A 25000-nucleotide genomic window follows, 5' to 3' on the forward strand; every position below is an offset into this window, starting at 1 on the left:
CACGAACACAAAATCAATATATTTCATTTCAGAAGGCTCTCTGCTGAGACTCTCAACTGTCCCGCTGTGTTTAGAACGGTATAAGCAGATCAACCTCGACGAAAACTCCAGCTTTGACTAAAACAATTCTATTTTGCCAAAATATGGCACGTGCCCCCTCAGATTTTTGTGCCAGATTGTTTGAACTTCAAAAATGCATCCTTCCATAATTAAATTAACGATTGTTGCATGAAAAGAAATATATATATAATAATGTCTGTGGCTGAAATCATCACTGTCAGTCCAATCGAGTCACATGTTCCTATATGTCGTCCCGTGTCTGCTTTGGAGATCGCGCTCATGCACGGGGAATTTCGAGGACCAAGGGAACATAACAACTAATTAATTGCATCAACTTCAGTGCAATTAACGTTTGACAGCTTTGTTTGATCTCTGATAATACCTGGACAAATCTATCTAATAATATTTGTGTTTTAAATGTTGCTTGCAATAAATTTCGTTTGGTCAGGATACACGGTTCTGCTGTGTTCCGTTCAAGTTGAATGTGGGATATTCCGACTTGATATCTCTGACTATAAATGCATTCCATTCCCCGATATTCAGAACTGCAACGCTCCCGTTAGCTTAGCAGGGGTTTGACTCTTATTAGAGATGTCTCCTAGCAACCAACTGATAAACAATGCTGCAGCACTATGTCTCTTAGCAACCCAACTCAGTTCAAGTTGGGACTGTCATCTGAGACAGTCTCCCCCGCCCCAGGCGGTCGGCTAGGAGCCCCTTCCCTTCGCGGTCGGCGGTCATTACGACCCCACCACATTTAGCGGCTGGTAGGGGTCTCCTCCGCCCCTGGCAGTGGCCTTGACCATTCCAGGTGGTCGGCTAGGTGCCCCTTCTCCCTTCACGGTCGGCGGCCATTCGTCCACACTCAGGTGGCCAAGCTCCTCTGTCTCCCGGCAGATGGCCACGGCTAATCCGTTGGGGTAGATGGTAGCAGCGAGGACTCCACTACGGCGCATCCCTCCTCCTTCCCGGGTTTCGGCACCAGTGTAAAGAGATTAATGGAAAGGAGGCAGCGAGAACCGGCTTGACAATATAAATAATAGTTTAATATAAAACTAAAACAAAAAGACAAACACACACAGGTGTCGGACAGCTGCCCGGAACTGTCTCTCTGTCCCACTGTCGTCTCCAGTCGGCCTTTAGCCTGATTAGGGGCCGGGTGTACGGAACCACGACCCGGCCCCGCCCTCCGCCCTGCCAAAGTGATGTAACATCATATATGGGAGAGGTTGGATTGGGGTTGCAGTGGCATGTCTGAGTGCTTTGATGTCTTTGCTCTGTAAACTGCCCACGTTCATCCCACATAATACGATTTTGGCGTCCGAATCAGCGCATGTTTGAAATCAAAGGAAATGACTGGGAGGAGCTTAAGTGTAAGCTGCTAACAGCGGCTAAAGTGGCCAAGAATGTTCATCACAATGCGACAGATTCTGTTACGCCACTATGAAAAGGTCAATCAGATTAGAAACGTGTTTATAGATATCTGTCTCTGTCTGGCTCTTAAGTTGTTTCCATACAGCCGGAGGAGGCCATGGCACAATATCGATTGTGTGGCGCTAAAGCTGCTAAAGGCTTAATTAGATCATCTGTTGTAAAGGCTCTTGCTGCAACATATTGAGCTCAGAGTCTTCAAATGATACGATACACTATATGATAATATCTTAAGACTCAGGACTTAATAACAGTTACTGTTTGTTTTCTGTCATATGTACGACAAACCAAAATAAACCCAAACGCTAGATGAGAATGTTAATGGAGCGTCTCGAAACAGGACGTTCTTTCATCCCCTTTCAGAAGAGGTTCGATAGCTCGCCGCTAATTGACCTCTATATTGAACTTTCAAAGCAACGCAAAATGTCAACAGTACCTTAATAATAATAATAATAATAATGATTATCATTGATCGATACTTGAAGCCTGCTTATTGATTCTATATCGGGATGAAAGAGTGATGCTGTGTTGTCGTATTGATTTGTTCCCCCACCTCTAGTTCAGAGCATATAAATGCATCACGTTGGCAAATTATAAAAGGAAACGTCTAGACAACATTTCAACTCTAAACCTAAACACAAACCCCCACCAGAAGACAAATAGTGAACAACATTTCACAAATTATACATGTCAATTAAGATCAAGTAAGAAACTAAATAGATAATTAGCGGATTCTTTATGTTCATTATTGTGGAGCGAAGGGGGGCGGGGCCGGGGCGGAATATCACGCGCCCGGTCCCCAATCGGCCTGATGAGGCGCGCGAGGGATAAAGGTGGCCGGTGACGATGGTTCGAGAGAGAGAGAATTACGGGCATGTCCGTCGTGTGTGTGTGCGCTTATGTTTGTGTTCGTGCTTTTGGTTTAATGATAAACATAAAAGACAACATAAACACACACACACACGACGGACATGTCCGTAATTCTCTCTCTCCCGCACGATCCCATGCAGTCTACCTTTATCCCTCACGGAGGCATAATTTGCCTAATACGGTGTGTAGGATCACGACCCGGCCCCGCCCTCCGCCCTGCCACAATTATCTTCATCAACAGTGCGTGCCCACTTTTTCAGCAGTATTACTTTCAGACGTATTCTTTAGAGGTTTTACCGATTTATCAGTGCCGATAGTTGGATTTATCGGTTATCGTCAAAAGTCTATGCCGATAGTTGCTGACAGTTTAACTATTTTATTATTACTCCTCATTTGTGTTATTTCTCATCAATAAACCTCATCTGATGAACTATATATACTGTGTACAGTAAATATACATACATACATACATACATACATATATATATATATATATTATACTGTATACATCAGAGGTGGGAAGTCACACATGTTCAAGTCACAAGCAAGTGTGAAATACACAAGCGAGTGGTGGTGGCGTAGTGGACTAAAGCACATAACTGCTAATCAGAAGGTTGCTGGTTTGATCCCCACAGTCACCATCATTGTGTCCTTGAGTAAGGCACTTAACTCCAGGTTGCTCCGGGGGGATTGTCCCTGTAATAAGTGCTCTGTATAACACATTGGTACTCATAAGGTTGCTGGTTCGATCCCCACAGTCACCACCATTGTGTCCTTGAGTAAGACACTTAACTCCAGGTTGCTCCGGGGGGATTGTCCCTGTAATAAGTGCACTGTATAATACATTGGTAATCAGAAGGTTGCTGGTTCGATCCCCACAGTCACCACCATTGTGTCCTTGAGTAAGACACTTAACTCCAGGTTGCTCCGGGGGGATTGTCCCTGTAATAAGTGCACTGTATAATACATTGGTAATCAGAAGGTTGCTGGTTCGATCCCCACAGTCACCACCATTGTGTTCTTGAGTAAGACACTTAACTCCAGGTTGCTCCGGGGGGATTGTCCCTGTAATAAGTGCTCTGTAAGTCGCTTTGGATAAAAGTGTCTGCCAAATGCATAAATGTAAATAAATATATATATTTTTTATCTGAAAAGATGAACTTATATGCATATCTTTACATTCATTTCTTACATGAATTGTATAACAGTAATATATATATATATATAGTAAATTGCATTAATGAACATGCACAGTATTTTTATCGTGGGCACTTAAAAATAGTGTGAATACTTTCTAGATACCTTATTATCCGAATTGTTTAGATTTTTTTAATTAACCGGTTAAAATGTATAACACTGTGTGTATGCTGTGTAAAAATGTTATAAAAACCTTCATAATAGAGTGTTGTAAGCCATGAACCAAACCAACCAGCTCCAAGGTGGTTTGGCTCCTAAATATCTGTCAACCTTGCTTCAGCCATAAACTCCTCCTACAACTCTGAGATCTTCAGATTTTGGTTTACTCTCTTTACTTAGATCTAGACTAAACAAACGCAGTGATTGAGCATTTGTAGTCGCTGGACCGAAACTATGGAACTACATCTACATATTAGATTAGCTCCCTCAATTTCAACCTTCAAGTCTACACTAAAGACATATTTTGTCACTTTCGCTTTCAATATTTTAATTATTGTGACCTGTTTTATCTGTTTTGTATGTTTTATTTTCTTGTAATTACCATTTTACCTTGTACTTTGGTTTTTAAATGTGCTTTATAAATAAATATTGATTATTGATTGAAGGTGAATCACAACATCAGAAACTTTGACTTAAAGCAAAAGAAAATTTAAAATCAGGTAAAAAGACAAATGCGTTCTTTTATGAGGGAATAAACTACAACCTTATGGAGCATGGCGAATTACGCAATCAAATTAAAAACAACGGCAAAACATAAAACTATTGATTTAAAGTTGTTTATTAGAAGTATAGAAACAATATTGTAAAGGGATCAATGGAAAGGAGGAGGCGAGAACCGGGTTTTCAATATAAATAATAGTTTAATGATAAACTTAAAAGACAACATAAACACACACATGACGGACATGCCCGTAAACGATCTCTCTCTCCCGCACGATCCTCCGCAGTCGGCCTTTAACCCTCACAGAAGCATAATTAGCCTAATACGGGAGCGGGTGTGTAGGATCACGACCCGGCCCCGCCCTCCGCCCTGCCACATTCCTCCCTTGTTCTCTCCTTTACCTGGGGGAGGGCGCGCCTTCTGCGCTGTCTGCCGGCAGGTCATCCCCGTCTACCTGGACAAGGGGAGGGAAACATAAATAATTACAATGGGGGGTACTTCCCCAGTGTAGTACCCCCCAAAAAACTGTAAAATTTAAAAGAGGGAAAAGGCCAATGCAGAGCGGCAGTGAGAGAGAGAGGAGAGAGAGATGAAAAAAAAAACTCTTACTCGCCAGTTCTCCGATACGCCGCAGCTTGTTCCTCGGCCACTCCTCCACCCTCTATCGGACGACAGCCGCGCCTCTCCAGGCGGATCCGAGGCAGTCCTCCAGTCCCTGGCGGACGGAACGCCCCGCCGCGTTCTCGGGGAACAGAAGGGGTCTCCCCCGCCCCTGGCAGCGTTTCTCCAGCTCCAGGCGGTCGCCAGTGAGCCCCTCCCCGCTCGCGGTTGGCGGTCTTAAACCCCGCCACGTTTCAGCGGCCGGTAGGTGACTCCTCCGCCCCTGGCAGCGGCCCTGACCGCTGCAGGCGGTCGGCTAGGAGCCCCTTCTCCCCTCCCGGTCGCCGGCTATCGTCCTCGTTCAGGCGGCTGGGCTCCTCGTCCCCCGGCAGATGGCCGCGGCTGCTCCGTTGGGGTGAACGGTAGCGGCGAGAACTCTACTACGGCGTATCCCTCCTCCTTCCCGGGCTTCGGCACCAGTATAAAGGGATCAATGGAAAGGAGGAGGCGAAGACCGGCTTTTCAATATAAATAATAGTTTAATGATGAACTTAAAAGATGACACAAACACACACATGATGGACATGTCCGCTAACGATCTCTCTCTCCCGCACAATCCTCCGCAGTCGGCCTTTAACCCTCACGGAATCATAATTAGCCTAATACGGGAGCGGGTGTGTAGGATCACGACCTCCGCCCTGCCACAAATATAGTTTAATGTTCTTGCAAAACATTAAGATACATACAGTATATCATCATAGTTTTTCACCAGAAATTCAGCTGCTAAACATGCTTTTTATTTTAAATAAAGTTGAAATAATGTGGACTGGTGGCTTCAAAAGCTGCAAATGCCTTCGATTAACAACCTCTGAGCTCACGATAGGTCTGTAAAAAAATGTATGAAATTTTTACACCCTGGACCAGACAGCGGTGCTCTATAAAGGAAATAAATGTGATTGATGTGGGGGAACTCATTATTTAAGGGCTTAATTCAAGGTTTAAGAATATAATTTGAGTTTGAGTTGCTTTAGTCCTTTCTGCTTTGTTAGTCTCACTAATGAACATCTTTGGGAAGCGTTTGTATCATCATCTTTCTCTCTCTTCTTCTCTTCCTCTCTTTGTCTATCCAAACCAAACACATAAGAAGTCTATTGTTCAGTTCAAGGATTAAACACTTGGGCCTTCATCCTTGGGTTGAGAAGGAGAATTACTTTTTTAAGTTTTCCGTTCATTGTCCGCTGGGATGTTGGGGGAAGTTGGATTCCATTATTCCCTTCTTCCTTGAATAAAACATACAGAGAGCGTTGTTGAATTATGGATCGTATTTTTGCATGCACTATTTTTCATGCTTGGTCTCCCATGTAAAGTTGTGAGCACGGAGATAAGATGAGACTGTTTAAGTCATGGCTGAAATATCTCAAGATCTGTCAGAACATTAGACATCCGCATTAAAATCAATGCGTGTGCAGTAGAACATGCGTGTGCAGTAGATCATGCCGCATGCTACATCATACTAATATACGCACTGTTGGTCTAACAGACACATCAAATGTTAAAGTGAGTTACGTGCATCCAGGACATGCTGTATTTTTAATATTCGGTGTGGAGCGGAGGGGGGTGGTGCTGGGTCGGAATATCGCGCACCCGGTCCCCAATCGGCCTGATGAAGCGCGCGAGGGATAAAGGCGGCCGATGGTTCGAGAGAGCGAGAATTACGGGCATGTCCGTCATGTGTGTGTTTGTTTCTTCTTTTAAGTTTATCATTAAACTATTATTTATGTTGACAAGCCGGTTCTCGCCTCCTCCTTGCCCATCTTTTAATTGTGTTAAATTGGTGCCGAAACCGGGAAGGAGGAGGGACCCCGTCGCAGAGTCCTCGACACTGCCGTTCACCCTGGGGAGCGCCGCTGCCATCTGCTGGGTGACGGAGTAGCCCGACCTCCCGGATGCGTGGAACGGCCATCGTCCGGGGGGCAAGTGGGGACTGGATACCCCGACCGCCTGGAGCGAGGGAGCCGCTGCCGGGGGCGGAGGAGTGCCCTGCCGTCCCCAGAGACGCGGAGGGGTCGAGGGAGACCGCCGTCCGTGAGGGGAGGAGGGAAGAAACTCTCCGACCGCCCGGAGCGGTAGGGCCGCTGCCAGGGGCGGAGTGTCCCCATTTGCTGCCAGAAAAGTGGAGGGGCGTTCTGCCCGCTGGGGGTCAATGGTTTGACTCCGGTTCGCCCGGGGTTGGAGCGGCTGTCGTCCGCCTGAGGGTCGGAATATCGCGCGCCCGGTCCCCAATCGGCCTGATGAGGCGCGCGAGGGATAAAGGCGGCCGGTGACGATGGTTCGAGAGAGCGAGAATTACGGGCATGTCCGTCATGTGTGTGTTTGTTTCTTCTTTTAAGTTTATCATTAAACTATTATTTATGTTGACAAGCTGGTTCTCGCCTCCTCCTTGCCCATCCTTTAACTGTGTTACATCCGGATTCAATACAAGATAAGCTCATTCGGCAGCATTTGTGGCTTGATGGTTGATTACCACAGTCAATGGGGGTCAATGGGAGTCAATGGGGGTCAATGGGGGTCAATCTGTAAACATTAAAATACTCACTGTATCAAAAGTATAAACACAAGACGTAAACAATATGATAATAGTCTGATAAAATCACTTACTAACCACATCTGTGTAAATGTATATTTTTACAACCATGATGATGATATGCCTTAAATCCTAAACCGACTCTAAAATGAAATGAAAACAACTTTGCAGCTCAAATAATACAAACATATTGTTTTTAACCGAATAATTAATTGAAGTGCTTTTATAAAATCATAAGCTTCTAATTTCTGCCTTTAAACCCTCCAAAAATTCCATTCTAGGTGCCTCATTTTAACCTCCATTTCTTTCTTTTTTCTAATTATATATATATATATATATATATATATATATATATATATATATATATATATATATATATATACATAGATCCCAGAATATTCCTTTAAGGGAAATCTGTTATGAAAGGCAAGATAATACATGGAGGATATTGTTCTTAGTACTATTATTTCATCATCCTTATTTACTATTTCTTCTCTCGTTTACTTCTGTGATTTATCCCCCACAGTCGTTTTCTCACTAAATAAATGATTAATATCAAGTTCAACAGCCTCAAAGTCATCCGAACACCAAGAGATCAAAATCAATCATCTTGTACTAACTTCTAATTAGGCATTAAATATATATATATATATACAGTGGCACAGACTCCTTTAGTCTGCTCTGGAAGCATTATCAGTGTTTTTATTTTGTTGATTAAAAGTAGCTGTATTCCTTAAAAAAAAGGACAGTTCACATGATTTGTTTTCAACTTCGTTTCGCATCTTTTGAGATCCTGATCATTAACGCCACACTTCGGTTGCGATGAAACCAGAGAATATTTAGCAGACGTCGGTCACTTCTATTAAAATGAATGGGGGGAAAATGTAACTCCCAATGGTCAATAGATGTAGAAAGATGTAGGAAGTCCCGCCAATCACCTTTTAGATATAGACATCACCTGTCAATCAACTCGATAAATGTAAGCGCTGTGTAGTTCTAGCGGGAAGACTAGCAGCTGTACATCATCGTACCATTAGCTGGGTAACTCCTAGCCAATCACATGTAAGCCGTTGCTTTATAAGTCTGCTCTTTATAAACCTCCTCCACCCCAGCACCACCTGTTGAGTCCCGTCCTGCACGGGGGTAGGCTCCTCGCCCCTGCCTCCTATCTCCGGCAGGCTAGGACGGTTCTGAGTACAACTTCTTCGGACCACCAGACGGGGTTTAACGCCAAAGATAGACATCACATTTCTGTTTTATATTCATCAAATAAATCTCAATCAAGTCTGCGAGACTTCTTGATAGAGCATGCATGCACATTAGCTAATTGTTTTTATAATCTGATGTAAAGAATCATCATTTATGATACCAGTCTTGACCAACTGTTTTAGAGATTTTGGTCTTTCTCCATTCAAGTAGGTAGGAGCTGTACTGGCATGTCACTAGTTTACATAGAAAAATATCTCCCCATGAGCGTTTCAAAGATGGCCAAAGAGGAAACGGGCTTGCTAAATAGACTTTGCATGAAACTCTTATCACTAGTTATTCAGAATGAGTCAAAATGGTTTAAAATTCACTGGGCAATGAACAAACATGCCAGTCACGCTGCCCTTCAGCAACCCCAAACTCTCTCATTCCCGACGTTTCATCACATCCTTGATCTTTCATTAACTTTAATGATGCAGACAAGGTGAAGGAAATGAGACTATTGGTCTGGATGCTTTTGGCACTCTAACTGTGAAAGACAAACAGACTGGCCACCATCTTCCAAACACCGTTTCCCTGCATCTTCCCCTCTCAGGAAGTGATTTATTTCCAAAGAACCTTTAATAAACATGACAAAACTAAACAGCCCGGCTAATTTCATTTATTTTATTTTATTTTACCTTTATTTAACCAGGTGAGCACGTAGAGAACACTTTCTCAATTGAAACGGCGACCTGGCCAAGATAAAGCGAAGGTGCAAGACATACAAATAGTTACACATGAAATTATACAAATTACACATTAAATACACAAGGAACTAAATTTTAAGTAAAATACCGGTATATAAACAATTAGTGAAATATATTCTATAGTAAAGGCATCAAGTTGTTATCGAAAAAAAACTAAAAATAACCAAGTAACTACATAAGTAGTAAATGATACTGTGCATGATTGTGCAAGTAGATATTGTACAGTATAACATACAACACGTAAGATAATGTGCAGGACAGTGCAAGCATGGTACCAAAGGCAGTAGAGCAGAGATAAATTGAATATGAATTTATAATATAGGGGTCAACATGTGCAACGGACCGGCAGAAACTCTGATAGTCGTTTTTTAAAGGAAGTGAGAGAGATGGTGTTCTCAAGTTTCAGAGTCTTTTGTAACTCATTCCAGTCGGATGCAGCAGCAAACTGGAAGGAGTTACGGCCGAAAGAGGTATTTGCTTTTGGGGTTACTAGGGAGATGTACCTGCTAGAGCGCAGGTTACGGATAGATAGGGCAATAACAAGGAGAGAGTTCAAGTACAGAGGGGTTTTTCGTAATATTGATTTATATATAAAATGGTACCAGTGGGTCAGGCGTCGAGTATGTAAAGAGGGCCAGCCCACTAATGCATATAGATCGCAATGGTGAGTATTGAAAGAGGCATTGGTGACAAAACGGATGGCACTGTTGTAGACCACATCTAATCTTTTCAAAAGGGAGGTAGAGGCAGATCTATAAATGACATCGCCAAAATCCAATATTGGTAGTAAAGTCAATTTTACCAGTGTATGTTTGGCAGCATAAGTGAAGGAGGCTTTATTTCTGAATAAAAAGCCAATTCTAGATTTAATTCTGGCTTGAAGCTCATTAATGTGAAACTGAAAAGAAAGTGAATTATCCAACCAGGTGCCTAAGTATTTATAGTTGTTCACGTAATCTAGTCTAGATCCATCCAAAGTCAAGATACTAGTCAGGTTGGCGGGTACAGACAGTGTGCGGTTAAACAGCATGCATTTAGTTTTGCTCGAGTTTAGAAGCAACTTATTTATCTTCACATGGGAACAAAGAACTAAACTCAAATATAAGGTTTGCATCTTACAATGCGTTGGATACTAAATGTTGTCTGCGGGGCTTGTTTGGAGTGGCAGTTCTCCATATCCACAACCGAGATGCTGTGGCTCAGTTGGTAGAGCGGGTCGGCCATTAATCACAGGGTTGGTGGTTCGAATCCTGGACCACATGACTCCATATGCCGAAGTGTCCTTGGGCAAGACACTGAACCCCAAGTTGCTCCAAATGGCAGGCTAGCACCTTACATGCAGCTCTGCCATCATTGGTGTATGAATGGGTGAATGAGTCACAGTGTAAAGCGCTTTGAATACCGTTGGCAAGGCAACAGTATTCAACGGTATTCCTTGCCTTGCCTTGCCTTGCTTTGAATACCGTTAAGGTTAAAAAGGTGCTATATAAGTGCAGACCACTTACCATTGTTAGTAATGTCTATATAAACATGTCTGACTAGGATTGCTTTGTGTTTGTGTTTAAAGACATTTGCAGGAAACACTGATGCAGACACATTGGTCCAACACAAACTCCCTCACTCAATCAGGACTCGATATTTGCGCCTTCTCCCCCTCGAGGGAAGCCCCAGAGGAGGAATGGGTCTACGGTTGGAGGTCTATGGCTGCACATACAGTGAGTGATAACTTACACCATACACTGTCTTTAGCATTTATTTATTCCATTTGTTGATGGCACCATGCATTCATACACACCCTTATGGAAAGTCCTGCATTCAGCCTGAAAGTCCAAGCTGATCCAGGCTGGTTAGTGCTGGGCTAGCTGCCATGTTGTTCACCAGCAAAACAAAACAGCCTGGTAGAGACAGCAGCACACCAACATCTAAAAGACAACATGTGCTGGTCACCAGCAGTTCTGGTCTTGTCAACAGGGTAAAAACACACCATAACACAAGTGCATGGCTTTCAAGTCTTTATTCTGTGATTATTCACCCTCATGTTGCTACCTAATCCATCACACATGAGAAAAATTTCCATGGCAAGACTCCAGACTGTGCTTTTTTCCCCAAGTTTTTTAAGCACCTTTGGCAGCTATTACAGCCTCAAGTCTTTTTGGGTATGATATGACCAGCTTTGCACACCTGGATTTGGGGATTTTCTGTCATTCTTCTCTGTGGATCCTCTCCAGCTCTGTCAGGTTGGATGGGGACCATCGGTAGACAGCCATTTTCAGGTCTCTCCAGAGATGTTTGATTGGGGTCAAGTCCTGGCTCTGGCTGAGCCACTCATGACATCCAGTCAGACATTCAAAGTTGTCCCTAAGACACTCGAGTTTTCTCGGCTGTGTGCTTAGAGTCATTGTCCTGTTGGAAGGTGAACCTTCGGCCCAATCGGAGGTCCTGAGCGCTGTGGAACAGGTATCTCTGTAATTTGCTACATTCAGCTTTCTTTCAACCCTGACCAGTCCCCAGTTCCTGCCACTGAAAAACACCCCCACAGCATGATGCGACCACCACCATGCTTCACCGTTGGGATGGTATTGCGCAGGTGATGAGTGGTGCCTAGTTTTCTCCAGACATGGCGCTTGGAATTGAGGCCAAACAGTTCAATCTTCTTTTCATCAGACCGGATAATCACTGTCTGAGAGTCCTTTAGGTGCTTTTTTTGTGTGTCTTGCACTGAGGAGAGGCGTCCGTCCGGCCACTCTGCCATAAAGCCCAGATTGGTGGAGTGTTGCAGTGATGGTCGTCCTTCTGCAAGTTTCTCCCGTCTCCACACATGATCTCAACCAGAGTGACCATCGGGTTCTTGGTCACCTCTCTTACCAAGGCCCTTCTCCCCCGATTGCTCAGTTTGGCCAGGCGGCCAGCTCTAGGAAGAGTCCTGGTTTTTCCAAACATCCATTTAAGATTTAGGGAGGCCACTGTGCATTTGGGAAACTGCAAAGGTTTTTTGTGGCCTCCCACAGACCTGTGCCACAACACAATCCTGTCTCTGATCTCTGCAGGGAGTTCCTTTGACCTCATGGATTGGTTTTTACATTTACATTTATGCATTTGGCAGATGCTTTTATCCAAAGTGACTTACAATGCACTTATTACAGGGACAATCCCCCCGGAGCAACCTGGAGTTAAGTGTCTTACTCAAGGACACAATGGTGGTGACTGTGGGGATCGAACCAGCGACCTTCTGAGCACCAATGTATTATACAGAGCACTTATTACAGGGACAATCCCCCCGGAGCAACCTGGAGTTAAGTGTCTTGCTCAAGGACACAATGGTGGTGACTGTGGGGATCGAACCAGCAACCTTCTGAGTACCAATGTATTATACAGAGCACTTATTACAGGGACAATCCCCCCGGAGCAACCTGGAGTTAAGTGTCTTACTCAAGGACACAATGGTGGTGGCTGTGGGGATCGAACCAGCAACCCTCTGATTACCAGATTACCAGTTATGTGCTTAGACCACTACACCACCACCTGAATTTGCCACAGGTGGACTCCAATCAAAGTGTAGAAACATCTAAAAAATGGGTGTCATAGCAAAGGGTCTGAATACTTTTGCAAAGTTAGCAAAATCTGTTTTTTTATTTGTCATTATTAGGTATAGAGTGTAGATTGATGTAGAAAAATACATTATAATTTAAAGCATTTTAGCATGAGGCTGCAACATAACAAAATGTGAAAAAATTAAGGGGTCTGAATACTTTCTGAATGCAGTGATATGTCAGAGGAATAATTATGGCATGTCCATTGTTTGCAATGAAATTCATCTGAGAGAATAGCAGTGTTTATGGTGTAGAACTGTATATGATTTACTCCCATAGTAACTTGCCGTAAAGTCAGATCAAGTGCAGAGAGCGCAGATGTGTGGCTCTTCTCCCATTCTCTTTGATCTCCTTTTCCAGAGTCAGACGTGGCCGACTTTGATGGTCGCAGTGCTTTGCTCTACCGGTTCAACCAGAAGTCCACCAGCACGGTGAAAGACGTGATATCACTGAGATTCCGGAGCCATCAGGCCGAAGGGGTTCTGGTTCATGGAGAGGGTCAGAGAGGAGATTTCATCACTCTGGAGCTTCAGAGAGGAAGACTCAGTTTGCATCTCAATCTGGGTGAGTGGAAGAGAACGGAGTGGATTGTTTTTTCATACCAATGAAAAGGAAATTGCAGATGAGAATCATGATGTTAATCACACCACTGTAATGAAGTGTTTCTGATGGACTAGAGAATGAAATCACAGATTAAAGAGAAGTACCTGAGAAGGAAGGAAGATGAAAATAATAAGGAAAGAAAGAAAGAAGATGAAAACAATAAAGAAAGAAAGAAAGAAAGAAAGAAAGAAAGAAAGAAAGAAGATGAAAACAAAAAAGAAAGATAGAAAGAAAGAAGATGAAAACAAAAAAGAAGGAAAGAAAGAAAGAAAGAAGATGAAAACAAAAAAGAAAGGAAGAAAGAAAGGAGATGAAGAAAACAAAAAAGAAAGAATATGAAAACAAAAAAGAAGGAAAGAAAGAAAGAAAAAGAAAGAAAGAAAGAAAATGAAAGAAAGAAAGAAGATGAAAATAAAAAGGAAAGATAGAAAGAAAGAAAGATGAAAACAAAAAAGAAGGAAAGAAAGAAAGAAAAAGAAAGAAGGAAGATGAAAACAAAAAAGAAAGAAAGAAGATGAAAACAAAAAAGAAAGAAAGAAAGAAAGAAAGAAGATGAAAACAAAAAAGAAGGAAAGAAAGAAAAAGAAAGAAAGAAGATGAAAACAAAAAAGAAGGAAAGAAAGAAAGAAAGAAAGATGAAAACAAAAAAGAAAGGAAGAAAGAAAGAAAGAAAATGAAAGAAAGAAAGAAGATGAAAATAAAAAGAAGGAAAGATAGAAAGAAAGAAAGAAAGATGAAAACAAAAAAGAAGGAAAGAAAGAAAGAAAAAGAAAGAAGGAAGATGAAAACAAAAAAGAAGGAAAGAAAGAAAGAAAAAGAAAGAAGGAAGATGAAAACAAAAAAGAAAGAAAGAAAAAAAGAAAGAAGATGAAAACAAAAAAGAAAGAAAGAAAGAAAAAGGAAGGAAGATGAAAACAATAAGGAAAGAAAGAAAGAAGATGAAAACAAAAAGAAGGAAAGATAGAAAGAAAGATGAAAACAAATAAGAAGGAAAGAAAGAAAGAAAAAGAAAGAAGGAAGATGAAAACAAAAAAGAAAGAAAGAAAGATAGAAAAAGAAAGAAGATGAAAACAATAAGGAAAGAAGGAAAGAAAGGAGATGAAGAAAACAAAAAGGAAGGAAAGGAAGAAAATAATGTTAAAAATGAAAGCAGAAGAGAGAGAGAGAGAGAGAGAGAGAGGGGGCGTCCCATCATCAGTGCTGTCTTTGATGTTGCTGCTGTAGCGTGTCATTCTCCCTCAGACATGTTACAGCTGCGTGAGAACCCGTTTCTATCGCAACATTTCCACCTTTGATTTGTCTTTGAATCAAATCTCTGATTTGTGCTTTAATCAACTGCCTGACTGAACTCATCTAGAACTTCTAAAAGTGAATAATCACTGTTTTTCAATCCCAAACATCTCCTTTTGTCTTCCTTTATTGGGACAAACAGATAGTCCCGAAGCCACTGAGTGCCGGTCGCTCTAAACAGATCCTATTTCTATTTGCTGCCAGAAGTTGAGCAGAAATGATACACTGCCTCTTTAAGATCACGAGGTTATTAGTCTTTCTTTTCCATTTTTTGTTCAGATGATGCCACGCCTCAGTCCAGCGGTCGCTCACCCTCGGTCACATCAGGAAGCTTGCTGGATGACCACCACTGGCACTCCGTTCAAATTGAGCGCTTTAACAAACACATCAATTTCTCTGTGGACGGACACACGCAACACTTCCGCAGTCCGGGCCAGGAGGACACGCTGGAGATCGACTACGAGGTGATATCTGAGTGTAAATCATTCTCAAGACAGCAATCAGGCCTTGATGAGTTTCTAAATTAATCCTATATATATTAATACGAATATGACATGTCTAACAGTCAGCAAAAATAACGTTAGCATCAAAACGGCACTAATGGGAATGCATATAGCGCTAACGCCCTATTTGGATGGGATCAGCTTTTTCTCTTATTTTTTTTACTTCCTGTTGGAGCAAATAGTTAAGCGAGAATAATAGAGAAGTTTAGCCTGTAATAGTTTTGCATCTGTATCCCAAAAGTGGAAATGTGAAAACGATGTGTTAAAATCATGCTGGTTATTACATTACCCCACCTCGCCATATTAAACACATCCCATCCTGGGGCTTGACCCTTATGCACCCTTTGTGAGTCACACTTGTGATATTCGTGGGTCAAAACTCTCTCTACTTTTTCTCAAAATTGATCCTTTGGCCTTTTTAAACATGCTCCAATGTTGGCTAAAGATCAAAGTATATAATTTACTTTGGATTGCGAGTGCCTGTTTGACACATTGTATCGTTTCACTAAGTGCTACAAAGTGCTACACTGTTATCACAGCCACACAACAGACCGAATGCTCTGACATTACATCAATGCTGCTCGCAGATATTTTTAACTTGTTGATTTCAGTAAAGGCCCAATTAAACGAGAAGGAGAACAAAAACAACTGCAAGAACACTGATTAATAAATAGCCTTGTGTTTTCATTTAGCGGCTGGATTAAGTGTAGACTACATGTGGCATCCTCTGATTTAAATATCATCTGACTGGGTTTGTCTATTTCTTTCAACCTGGTCTCATTGTGTGAACGTTACTCTATGTAATTTCTATGCATTTTTGCAAACTGACTTTTACATGCCGCTGTTTACGTTTAGCTGCATTTGCACCTGCTGAACACTAGAGGTGCTGCGACACTTGTGTGGTTTAATCATTGTCACACAAATCATGTGTACAATTGCCGATTATAACACTTACTTTAACGCATGATTTCAAAACGGTCATTTTTACACTACTGTTATAGATCACCCTAGATCAGGGGTGCCCAATACGTCGATCGCGATCTACCAGTCGATCGCAAAGGCAATGCTGGTATATCGCACTAAATTTAAATGTACTTCCGTTAAATTTAAAAAGAAAAATATATAATGTCTTTCCATCTTTTAGTTTCTGTCTGACTTGCACTTGACGAGTAAATATTGACCAGGCGAGGTTTTGTTTATTCAGTTGCCATGACAACTAGGTTTGCGCATACGCGCCTTCCAAGGACTTCTGAGAAAAGCGCGCGAAATTGCGACGCTACTGCCCGGATTAGGCAAAACTGAATGGAATCAGACAGTAGCTAATCCAGGCAGTAGCATCGCAATTTCGCGCGCTATTCTCAGACGTCCTTGCAAGGCGTGTATGTGCAAACCTAGTTGTCATGGCAACTGAATAAACAAAACATCGCCTGGTCAATATTTACTCGTCATCAGAATAAGGTAAATGCCCTGACTATTGTAATCTATTGTGCTGTAGGTGTTTTGGGTTTAGTTTTAAAACTGAATGATATCAACATTGAACATTATTATATATTTGTTTATTAATTAGAAGATGAATTCCATGTAGGGATACATGCAGTAGTCCCAACAAGCATTTTCTTATTTTAAATGAAACTGTGTTTTTTTTTTATTGAGTTGCTCATTTAAAAGTAGATCATCACACAAAAAAGTGTGTGCACCCCTGGTCTAGATACACTTATTCAAACATGTTTCGCTTGTTTGGTAACTCACCTGATAGAGACGCACGAATGTGAAAGTGGCATATAAGTGATGTTAACACTTTACAATACGGGTGCATTAATAAGCATTAATTCATGCTTAATTAATGCTTAACTAATGCTCAGATAATACTGAGTTAATATATGACTCATGATTAATTCATTCATTAATGATTGCCACATCAGCAACTAATAAAGAGTCTGATTAATATATTAAGTCATATATAAATTGCTATTAATTAAATGTGTCATCATGGATTAATTCATTAACAACTTATTATATGAACTAATAGTGTTAATTAATGTGTTAAATTAATGAGCTGAAGTCATGTATTTGAACTTTCACCCAATATGGGTGCTGTAATATGCATTAATAAATGCTTAATTACTGTATTATTACTGAAAATGCATGTGTTAATTACAATGATATCTTTGAGAACCGTTAGTTAATAATTAATTAAAACAAATGCTGATACACCAAAGTACTGAATATAAAGTCATGACTTGAGAACTCATTTATCATTAATGACCATCATTTGACTTTTTAAAAGCTGTTTATTAAACATCGGTTTCCAAAAACATTTAAAATAAACAAAAATAAAACAGTGGGATGCAGAGATAAAATAAGAGATATACAAAATGTCACATATAAATACGTGTATGTGATATTTTGTATATCTCTTTTTTAAATTGTTGTAATTAACACATGCATTTGCAGTAATACTGCAGTAATTAAGCATTTATCAATGTATATTACAGCACCCGTATTGGGTGAAAGTTCAAATACATGACTTTGGCTCATTGTGGTAATTAACACATTAATTAATACTTTTAGTTCAGATAATAAGTTGTTTGGGAATTAATCCACGATTACACATTTAATTAAAAGTAATTCTTATATGAATTAATATATTAATCAGACAGATTTCAGTTTATGAAATTGTTATAAAATCAGGCTGGTTTCTTTTTTTGTTTTGCATCACACAAATAAATCATAAATGTCATGTTTCTCTTGACTACGACACGTTTAGACCTTCACATTTTAAAACAGAGCTGTCAAAGCTCACAGCATAATCATTCTTGTTTATCTAGTACAGAAATTAAACCATATAATGATCCGGACTGTCTGCTCAGACAATTAGTGTCTGCCGAACACCCGCTGTCTTATAAAGATTGTCCTCTGAGCTCTTCTGTACAATGCAAAAGTATTAGTGTGTTATTGATCTCTGGGATCTGTGTGCGTGTGTGTGTGCGTGTGTGTGTGTGTGTGTGTGTGCCTGCGTGTGTGTGCCTGCGTGTGTGTGTGTGTGTGTGCCTGCGTGTGTGTGCCTGCGTGTGTGTGCCTGCGTGTGTGTGTGCGTGTGTGTGTGTGTGTGTGTGTATGTGGTCCATGCGTGTGCGGTGTGTGTGTGCGTGTGTGTGTGCGTTTGTGGTGTGTGTGTGCGTGCGTGTGGTGCGTGCGTGTGCGCATGTGTGTGTGTGGTCCATGCGTGTGCATGTGTGCGGTGTGTGTGTGCGTGTGTGTGTGCATTTGTGGTGTGCGTGTGTGGTGCGTGCGTGTGCGCATGTGTGTGTGTGGTCCATGCGTGTGCATGTGTGCTGTGCGTGTGTGTGCGTTTGTGGTGTGTGTGTGTGCGTGCGTGTGTGGTGCGTGCGTGTGCGCATGTGTGTGTGTGGTCCATGCGTGTGCATGTGTGCGGTGTGCGTGTGTGTGTGCGTTTGTGGTGTGTGTGTGTGTGCGTGCGAGTGTGGTGTGCATGTGTGTGTGTGGTCCATGCGTGTGCATGTGTGCGGTGTGTGTGTTGTGTTGTGTGTGTGTGTGCGTGTCTATGTGTTTGTGTGTCCTTATTCAAGCTCAGTTTCGGAGGAATCCCTTTGCCTGGCAAGCCTGGGACGTTTCTCCGTGAAAACTTCCATGGCTGCATTGAGAACCTCAACTACAATGGCGTCAGTGTCATCGACATGGCCAAAAGACGGAAGCCGCAGATCTATACAGTGGTAAGTTTGTTTTTGTACAATTGCTAGTGCAAGTGAAAATACACCTTTCAAATAAGCCCGTCACCTTTGAGAATCAAAGCTTCACAGCGAGTGGGTTTAAAGGCCATCAAATCCCATTTATGCATATTAAAATGTTTATTCATTGAGCAGACACTTTTATCCAAAGTAGCTTGCAGTGCATTGATGGGGCACATTTAATCAGTATGCATGTCCTCTGGGAATTAAATCCATGATGATGCTAGTGCAGTGCTTATTTATTTCAACAACAAAACAAAAATGCTGCTTTTACTTATTCAGTCATCATAGTCTACGAAAAGCATATGCATGCCAGTGTTGGAGGTTAGTGCTACTAACTCAACGAAGTAGTTCATGCAAAATTGAAACACCCTCATGTCATTTCAAACCCATTTAAAAGTGACGTGTTCACTCAAACTTTTAGTGTGAAACAAGACAAGTACTTGCATGACCACGCGACCCTTTGTGTTCAAGTTCCTGTTATTACACTTATGAATGTGCAACAGATTTCCCCAAAAAATTGGGTTCGGATATCAGTCTGGTAGTGAATTGCAAAAGACTGTGTTTAATCATAAATATACAGTTAGCATGCACGGCTAAGTAGTCTCTGGCACCACGCTTTACTGAGCGAGCACCGCTCTGCCGACACACACACATACGTAAACACGCGCAGAGGCTCATGATGCGCTACTCAGCGCAATATGTAGTCGCTCCACACAAACGCCATCTGAGATGTACATGATCAATAGTTCGGTTCGCCTATATCATGCATTGAGAACGGAACTGGACATGCATTTGACCAAACGTTGAATGAGAAGCGTATTACACTACTGTTAGCCTACAACCAGTCAATCAAACAGAATTCCTGGGGCACTCAGCGCCAGACTTGATGCGTGCACGTGTATTTAAAGGGGCAGACATACATTTTAAAGAGCTCTTTCCTCAGTTAGCAGACAGGGATGTCTCTCTCACTGCTGGGTGGTCTTATACAATTGTGTCACTTATTACAGACAGGATAACATGAGCAGTGTCACGCGGTGCGTTCATTTTTGTCTCTCACACGTCAGAGGCATTTTAAGACTCTCAGTGGCTCATGGCATAGAGAGTCACACAATTGTCATACATCATAGATTGATTATTGCTGGGGCGGCTGTGTCTCAGGTGGTAGAGCGAGTCGGCCATTAATTGCAGGGTTGGTGGTTTGCTTCCCGGCCCACATGACTCCACATGCCGAAGACTGTAAAAAAAGATGGCCGACGCCCCTTCGCTCTTTTCCATTGGTGAGAACTGAAGCCGCCAGTGTCCCGATATGGCGCTGACATCTTGGGACTTGAGTCTGCGCAGTTGTGATTTCGGGACCAGACCTGCGCAGTAGTGAGCAGGAAGTAAAGCCTCGAAATCAAGGCCCCGCCCTCACTCTCGCTGAATCAATCGCAAAAAATAATTGAAATAATTAATTATAGAAATGTAGATATTAAATTTAAAGCTCCAATCTCCTCAGTCCTCCGAAGATCCCGAAAAAAAGTCAGTTGGTGCTTCAGTGACTACTTCGCTCAGAGAACCTGTCAATCACAGCTGTCAATCATGATGTCACAGCAGCGTTTTTATAGCATCAAATAACTAAAAACAAACTTATTTTGAAAACAAACACTTGAAATGACATCAACGTGATAGAAACGACAGTAAATGACAGAAACTATCTTTGGAAAAAAGATATGTGAAGTGTAATTGAATTGTTTAGTTGGTCTCACATCCCATTGAATAACATGGGGAGGCGGGGATTATGACCTATACTAGGACCAGTCACCGGGGGGCGATCGAGATGTTTTGGCTTCACTTTTGAGGGCTTGTGCGGCACGCTTGGGTAAGACACTGAACCCCAAGTTGCTCCCAATGGCAGGCTAGTGCCTAGCATAGCAGCTCTGCCGTCATTGGAGTGTGAATGGGGGAATGAGTCACAGTGTAAAGCGCTTTGAACACCGCTAAGGTTAAAAAAAAATGCTATATATGTGCAGAGCATTGCTTATACGCATGCCTCTTTTAGGTATATATACAGTGAGGGAAATAAGTATTCGACCCCTCCTCCCAACAACCAGGTGCTCTGTCTTACCACGGCAGATGTGAGGAAAACTCTACGTAGAGTCAACCCACGGAAGGCTGCTGGACCAGACAACATTCCTGGCAGAGTGCTCAGAGGATGTGCAGACCAGCTAGCAGATGTTCTTACCGACATCTTCAACATCTCTCTGAGCAGCGCCGTTGTTCCAACGTGCTTCAAGGCCACCACCATCATCCCCATGCCAAAGAAGTCTTCAGTGTCCTGCCTCAACGACTACCGTCCCGTCGCGACTTACACCCATCATCATGAAGTGCTTGAGAGGCTCGTCATGAGGCAGATTAAGACCCAGCTGCCCCCTCACTAGACCCACTGCAGTTTGCGTATCGTTCAAACCGTTCAACGGACGATGCCATCACCACAACCCTCCATCTGGCCCTCACCCACCTAGACAATAAGGACTCATACGTTCGAATGCTGTTCATAGATTTCAGCTCAGCATTCAACACAATCATTCCCCAGCACCTGATTGGAAAGCTGAACCTGCTGGGCCTGGACACCTCCCTCTGCAACTGGATCCTGGACTTCCTGACTGGGAGACCTCAGTCAGTCCGGATCGGGAACAGCATCTCCACCACCACCACACTGAGCACTGGGGCCCCCAGGGCTGTGTGCTGAGTCCACTGCTGTTCACTCTGCTGACTCACGACTGTGCAGCAATGCACAGCTCGAATCACATCATCAAGTTCACCGATGACACGACCGTGGTGGGTCTCATCAGCAAGAACAACGAGTCAGCATACAGAGAGGAGGTGCAGCGGCTGACGAACTGGTGTAGAGCCAACAACCTGTCCCTGAATGTCGACAAAACAAAAGAGATGGTTGTTGACTTTAGGAGAGCACAAGGTGAACACACTCCGCTGAACATCGACGGCTCCTCTGTGGAGATCGTCAAAAGCACCAAATTCCTTGGTGTTCACTTGGTGGAGAACCTCACCTGGTCCCTCAACACCAGCTCTATCACCAAGAAAGCCCAGCAGCGTCTCTACTTTCTTCGAAGGCTGAGGAAAGCACATCTCCCAACCCCCATCCTCACTACATTCTATAGAGGGACTATTGAGAGCATCCTGAGCAGCTGCATCACTGCCTGGTTTGGGACTTGCACCGTTTCGGACTGCAAAGCCCTGCAGAGGATAGTGAGGACAGTTGAGAAGATCATTGGGGTCTCTCTACCCTCCATCAAAGACATTTACAAAAAACACTGTATCCGCAAAGCAACCAGCATTGTGGACGACCCCACACACCCCTCACACAAACTCTTTACCCTCCTCCCGTCTGGCAAGAGGTACCGAAGCATTCGGGCCCTCACGGCCAGACTGTGTAACAGCTTCTTCCCCCAAGCCATCAGACTCCTCAATACTCAGAGACTGGTTTGACACACACGTGTCCTGAGTTGCACTTTAATTACTGTCACTTTATAACTGTCTGCTACCTCAATAACTGCTATGTGCATAGAACATTATCTCATAGTATGTTATGTTTACATTTTTAGAAACTGTCATCTTTTTGCACTACTGAGTACTGGCTAGGCCACTTCGTGACCTTAATGTGCTTCTTCTTGAGCCACTCCTTTGTTGCCTTGGCCGTGTGTTTTGGGTCATTGTCTTGCTGGAATACCCATCCACGACCCAATGCCCTGGCTGAGGGAAGGAGGTTCTCACCCAAGATTTGACGGCACATGGCCCCGTCCATCGTCCCTTTGATGAGGTGAAGTTGTCCCATCCCCTTTATGAGAAAAACACCCCCAAAGCGTAATGTTTCCACCTCCATGTTTGACGGTGGGGATGGTGTTCTTGGGGTCATAGGCAGCATTCCTCAGCAAGTTGAGTTGATGCCAAAGAGCTCGATTTTGGTCTCATCTGACAACACAACACTTTCCCCCAGTTCTCCTCTGAATCATTCAGATGTTCATTGGCAAACTTCAGACGGACCTGTACATGTGCTTTCTGGAGCAGGGGGACCTTGCGGGCGCTGCAGAATTTCAATCCTTCACGGCGTAGTGTGTTACCAATTGTTTTCTTGGTGACTATGGTCCCAGCTGCCTTGAGATCATTGACAAGATCCTCCCGTTTAGTTCTGGGCTGATCATTGCAACTCACGTGGTGAGAGCTTGCATGGAGCCCCAGACCGAGGGAGATTGACAGCTCTTCCATTGGTGAATAATCGCACCAACCGTTGTCACCTTCTCGCCAAGCTGCTTGGCGATGGTCATGTAGCCCATTCCAGCCTTGTGTAGATCTACAATCTTGTCGCTGACATCATTGGACAGCTCTTTGGTCTTGGCCACGATGGAGAGTTTGGAATCTGATTGATTGCTTCTGTGAACAGGTGTCTTTTATACAGGTAACGAGCTGAGATTAGGAGCACTCCCTTTAAGAGTCTCAGCTCGTTACCTGTGTAAAAGACACCTGGGAGCCAGAAATCTCTGCATCTTGAACATTTCTCACCAAATTCTCCAAAGAGCAAATGGTCTTCAAAGCACTTTACATTGCGTCTCATTCACCCATTCACACACCAATGGCGGCAGAGCTGCGAAAAGGTGCTAGCCTGCCATTGGGAGCAACTTGGGGTTCAGTGTCTTGCCCAAGGACACTTCGGCACGTGGAGTCATGTGGGTTGGGATTCGAACCAATCCTGCAATCAGTGGCCGACCCGCTCTACCACCTGAGCCACAGCCGCCCAATGACCTGAGCTATGCAATCCACATTCATTTTACAGCCCTATATTCTCACTCTATGTCAACATTTGACCATTTTTGACGATTTTATTTTCTCCAAAGGAATTTAAGGAGAAGCATCTGAGATAAAGGTGTTACTGAAATGACACATAAGTGTCTTGAGCAACAAAAGAGCAACTTCTGTGCAAAAGTTGTCCAGGATTCCTCTGGAACTCCATTGTGTTTTTCATTACTAGGGATGTGTGCGATTAATCGACTAATCAAGTACTTGTACACCACTCAAATATCACATTGGTCATGTATGGATACATTTTGCCCAAAAATTTTCCTGGTGATTGTATCTAAATTATTTTAGATATTGTTCATGCATAGTGCTACTTATTTAGGAAAATGCTTTCACCACTTTAATGGTTAAGGTTGTAAAAACCCCAATAGGCGAGTCTCATGTTCATTTTTAGTAACTTAAATTCAAAATATCAAGAATTGGTTACTCATTTACATTTATGCATTTGGCAGACGCTTTTATCCAAAGTGACTTACAGTGCACTTATTACAGGGACAATCCCCCCGGAGCAACCTGGAGTTAAGTGTCTTACTCAAGGACACAATGGTGGTGACTGTGGGGATCTAACCAGCAACCTTCTGAGTACCAATGTATTATACAGTGCACTTATTACAGGGACAATCCCCCCGGAGCAACCTGGAGTTAAGTGTCTTATTCAAGGACACAATGGTGGTGACTGTGGGGTTCGAACCAGCAACCTTCTGATTACCAATGTATTATACAGAGCACTTATTACAGGGACAATCCCCCCGGAGCAACCTGGAGTTAAGTGTCTTACTCAAGGACACAATGATGGTGACTGTGGGGTTCGAACCAGCAACCTTCTGAGTACCAATGTATTATACAGAGCACTTATTACAGGGACAATCCCCCCAGAGCAACCTGGAGTTAAGTGTCTTACTCAAGGACACAATGATGGTGACTGTGGGGTTCGAACCAGCAACCTTCTGAGTACCAATGTATTATACAGAGCACTTATTACAGGGACAATCCCCCCGGAGCAACCTGGAGTTAAGTGTCTTACTCAAGGACACAATGATGGTGACTGTG

General features: G+C 42.9%; 2 protein-coding genes across 4 annotated transcripts in view; one reads left to right on the plus strand and one right to left on the minus strand.

The window, feature by feature from the left end:
* LOC127632325 (contactin-associated protein-like 5) overlaps positions 1-25000 on the plus strand; it is a 116895-nt gene that overhangs the window by 54657 nt on the left and 37238 nt on the right. Inside the window, exons 4-7 of the mRNA XM_052110848.1 lie at positions 10926-11073; positions 13309-13512; positions 15121-15305; positions 18935-19078. Of these exons, the coding sequence (XP_051966808.1) occupies positions 10926-11073; positions 13309-13512; positions 15121-15305; positions 18935-19078 (681 nt within the window). The remainder of the gene's footprint in view (positions 1-10925; positions 11074-13308; positions 13513-15120; positions 15306-18934; positions 19079-25000) is intronic.
* LOC127632340 (neurexophilin-2-like) overlaps positions 24510-25000 on the minus strand; it is a 248107-nt gene continuing 247616 nt past the window's right edge. The window contains exon 4 of one of the 3 annotated variants that reach the window (XR_007969074.1): positions 24510-24525. The gene's annotated coding sequence lies outside the window, so the exon portion shown is untranslated. Of the gene's footprint in view, positions 24526-24649; positions 24710-25000 lie in introns of those variants that run through there. The other 2 variants (XR_007969076.1, XR_007969072.1) reach the window with 2 other exon arrangements.

This window comes from Xyrauchen texanus, chromosome 39 (genome assembly GCF_025860055.1).
Source record: "Xyrauchen texanus isolate HMW12.3.18 chromosome 39, RBS_HiC_50CHRs, whole genome shotgun sequence".
In the NCBI taxonomy this organism is placed as follows: Eukaryota; Metazoa; Chordata; class Actinopteri; order Cypriniformes; family Catostomidae; genus Xyrauchen; species Xyrauchen texanus.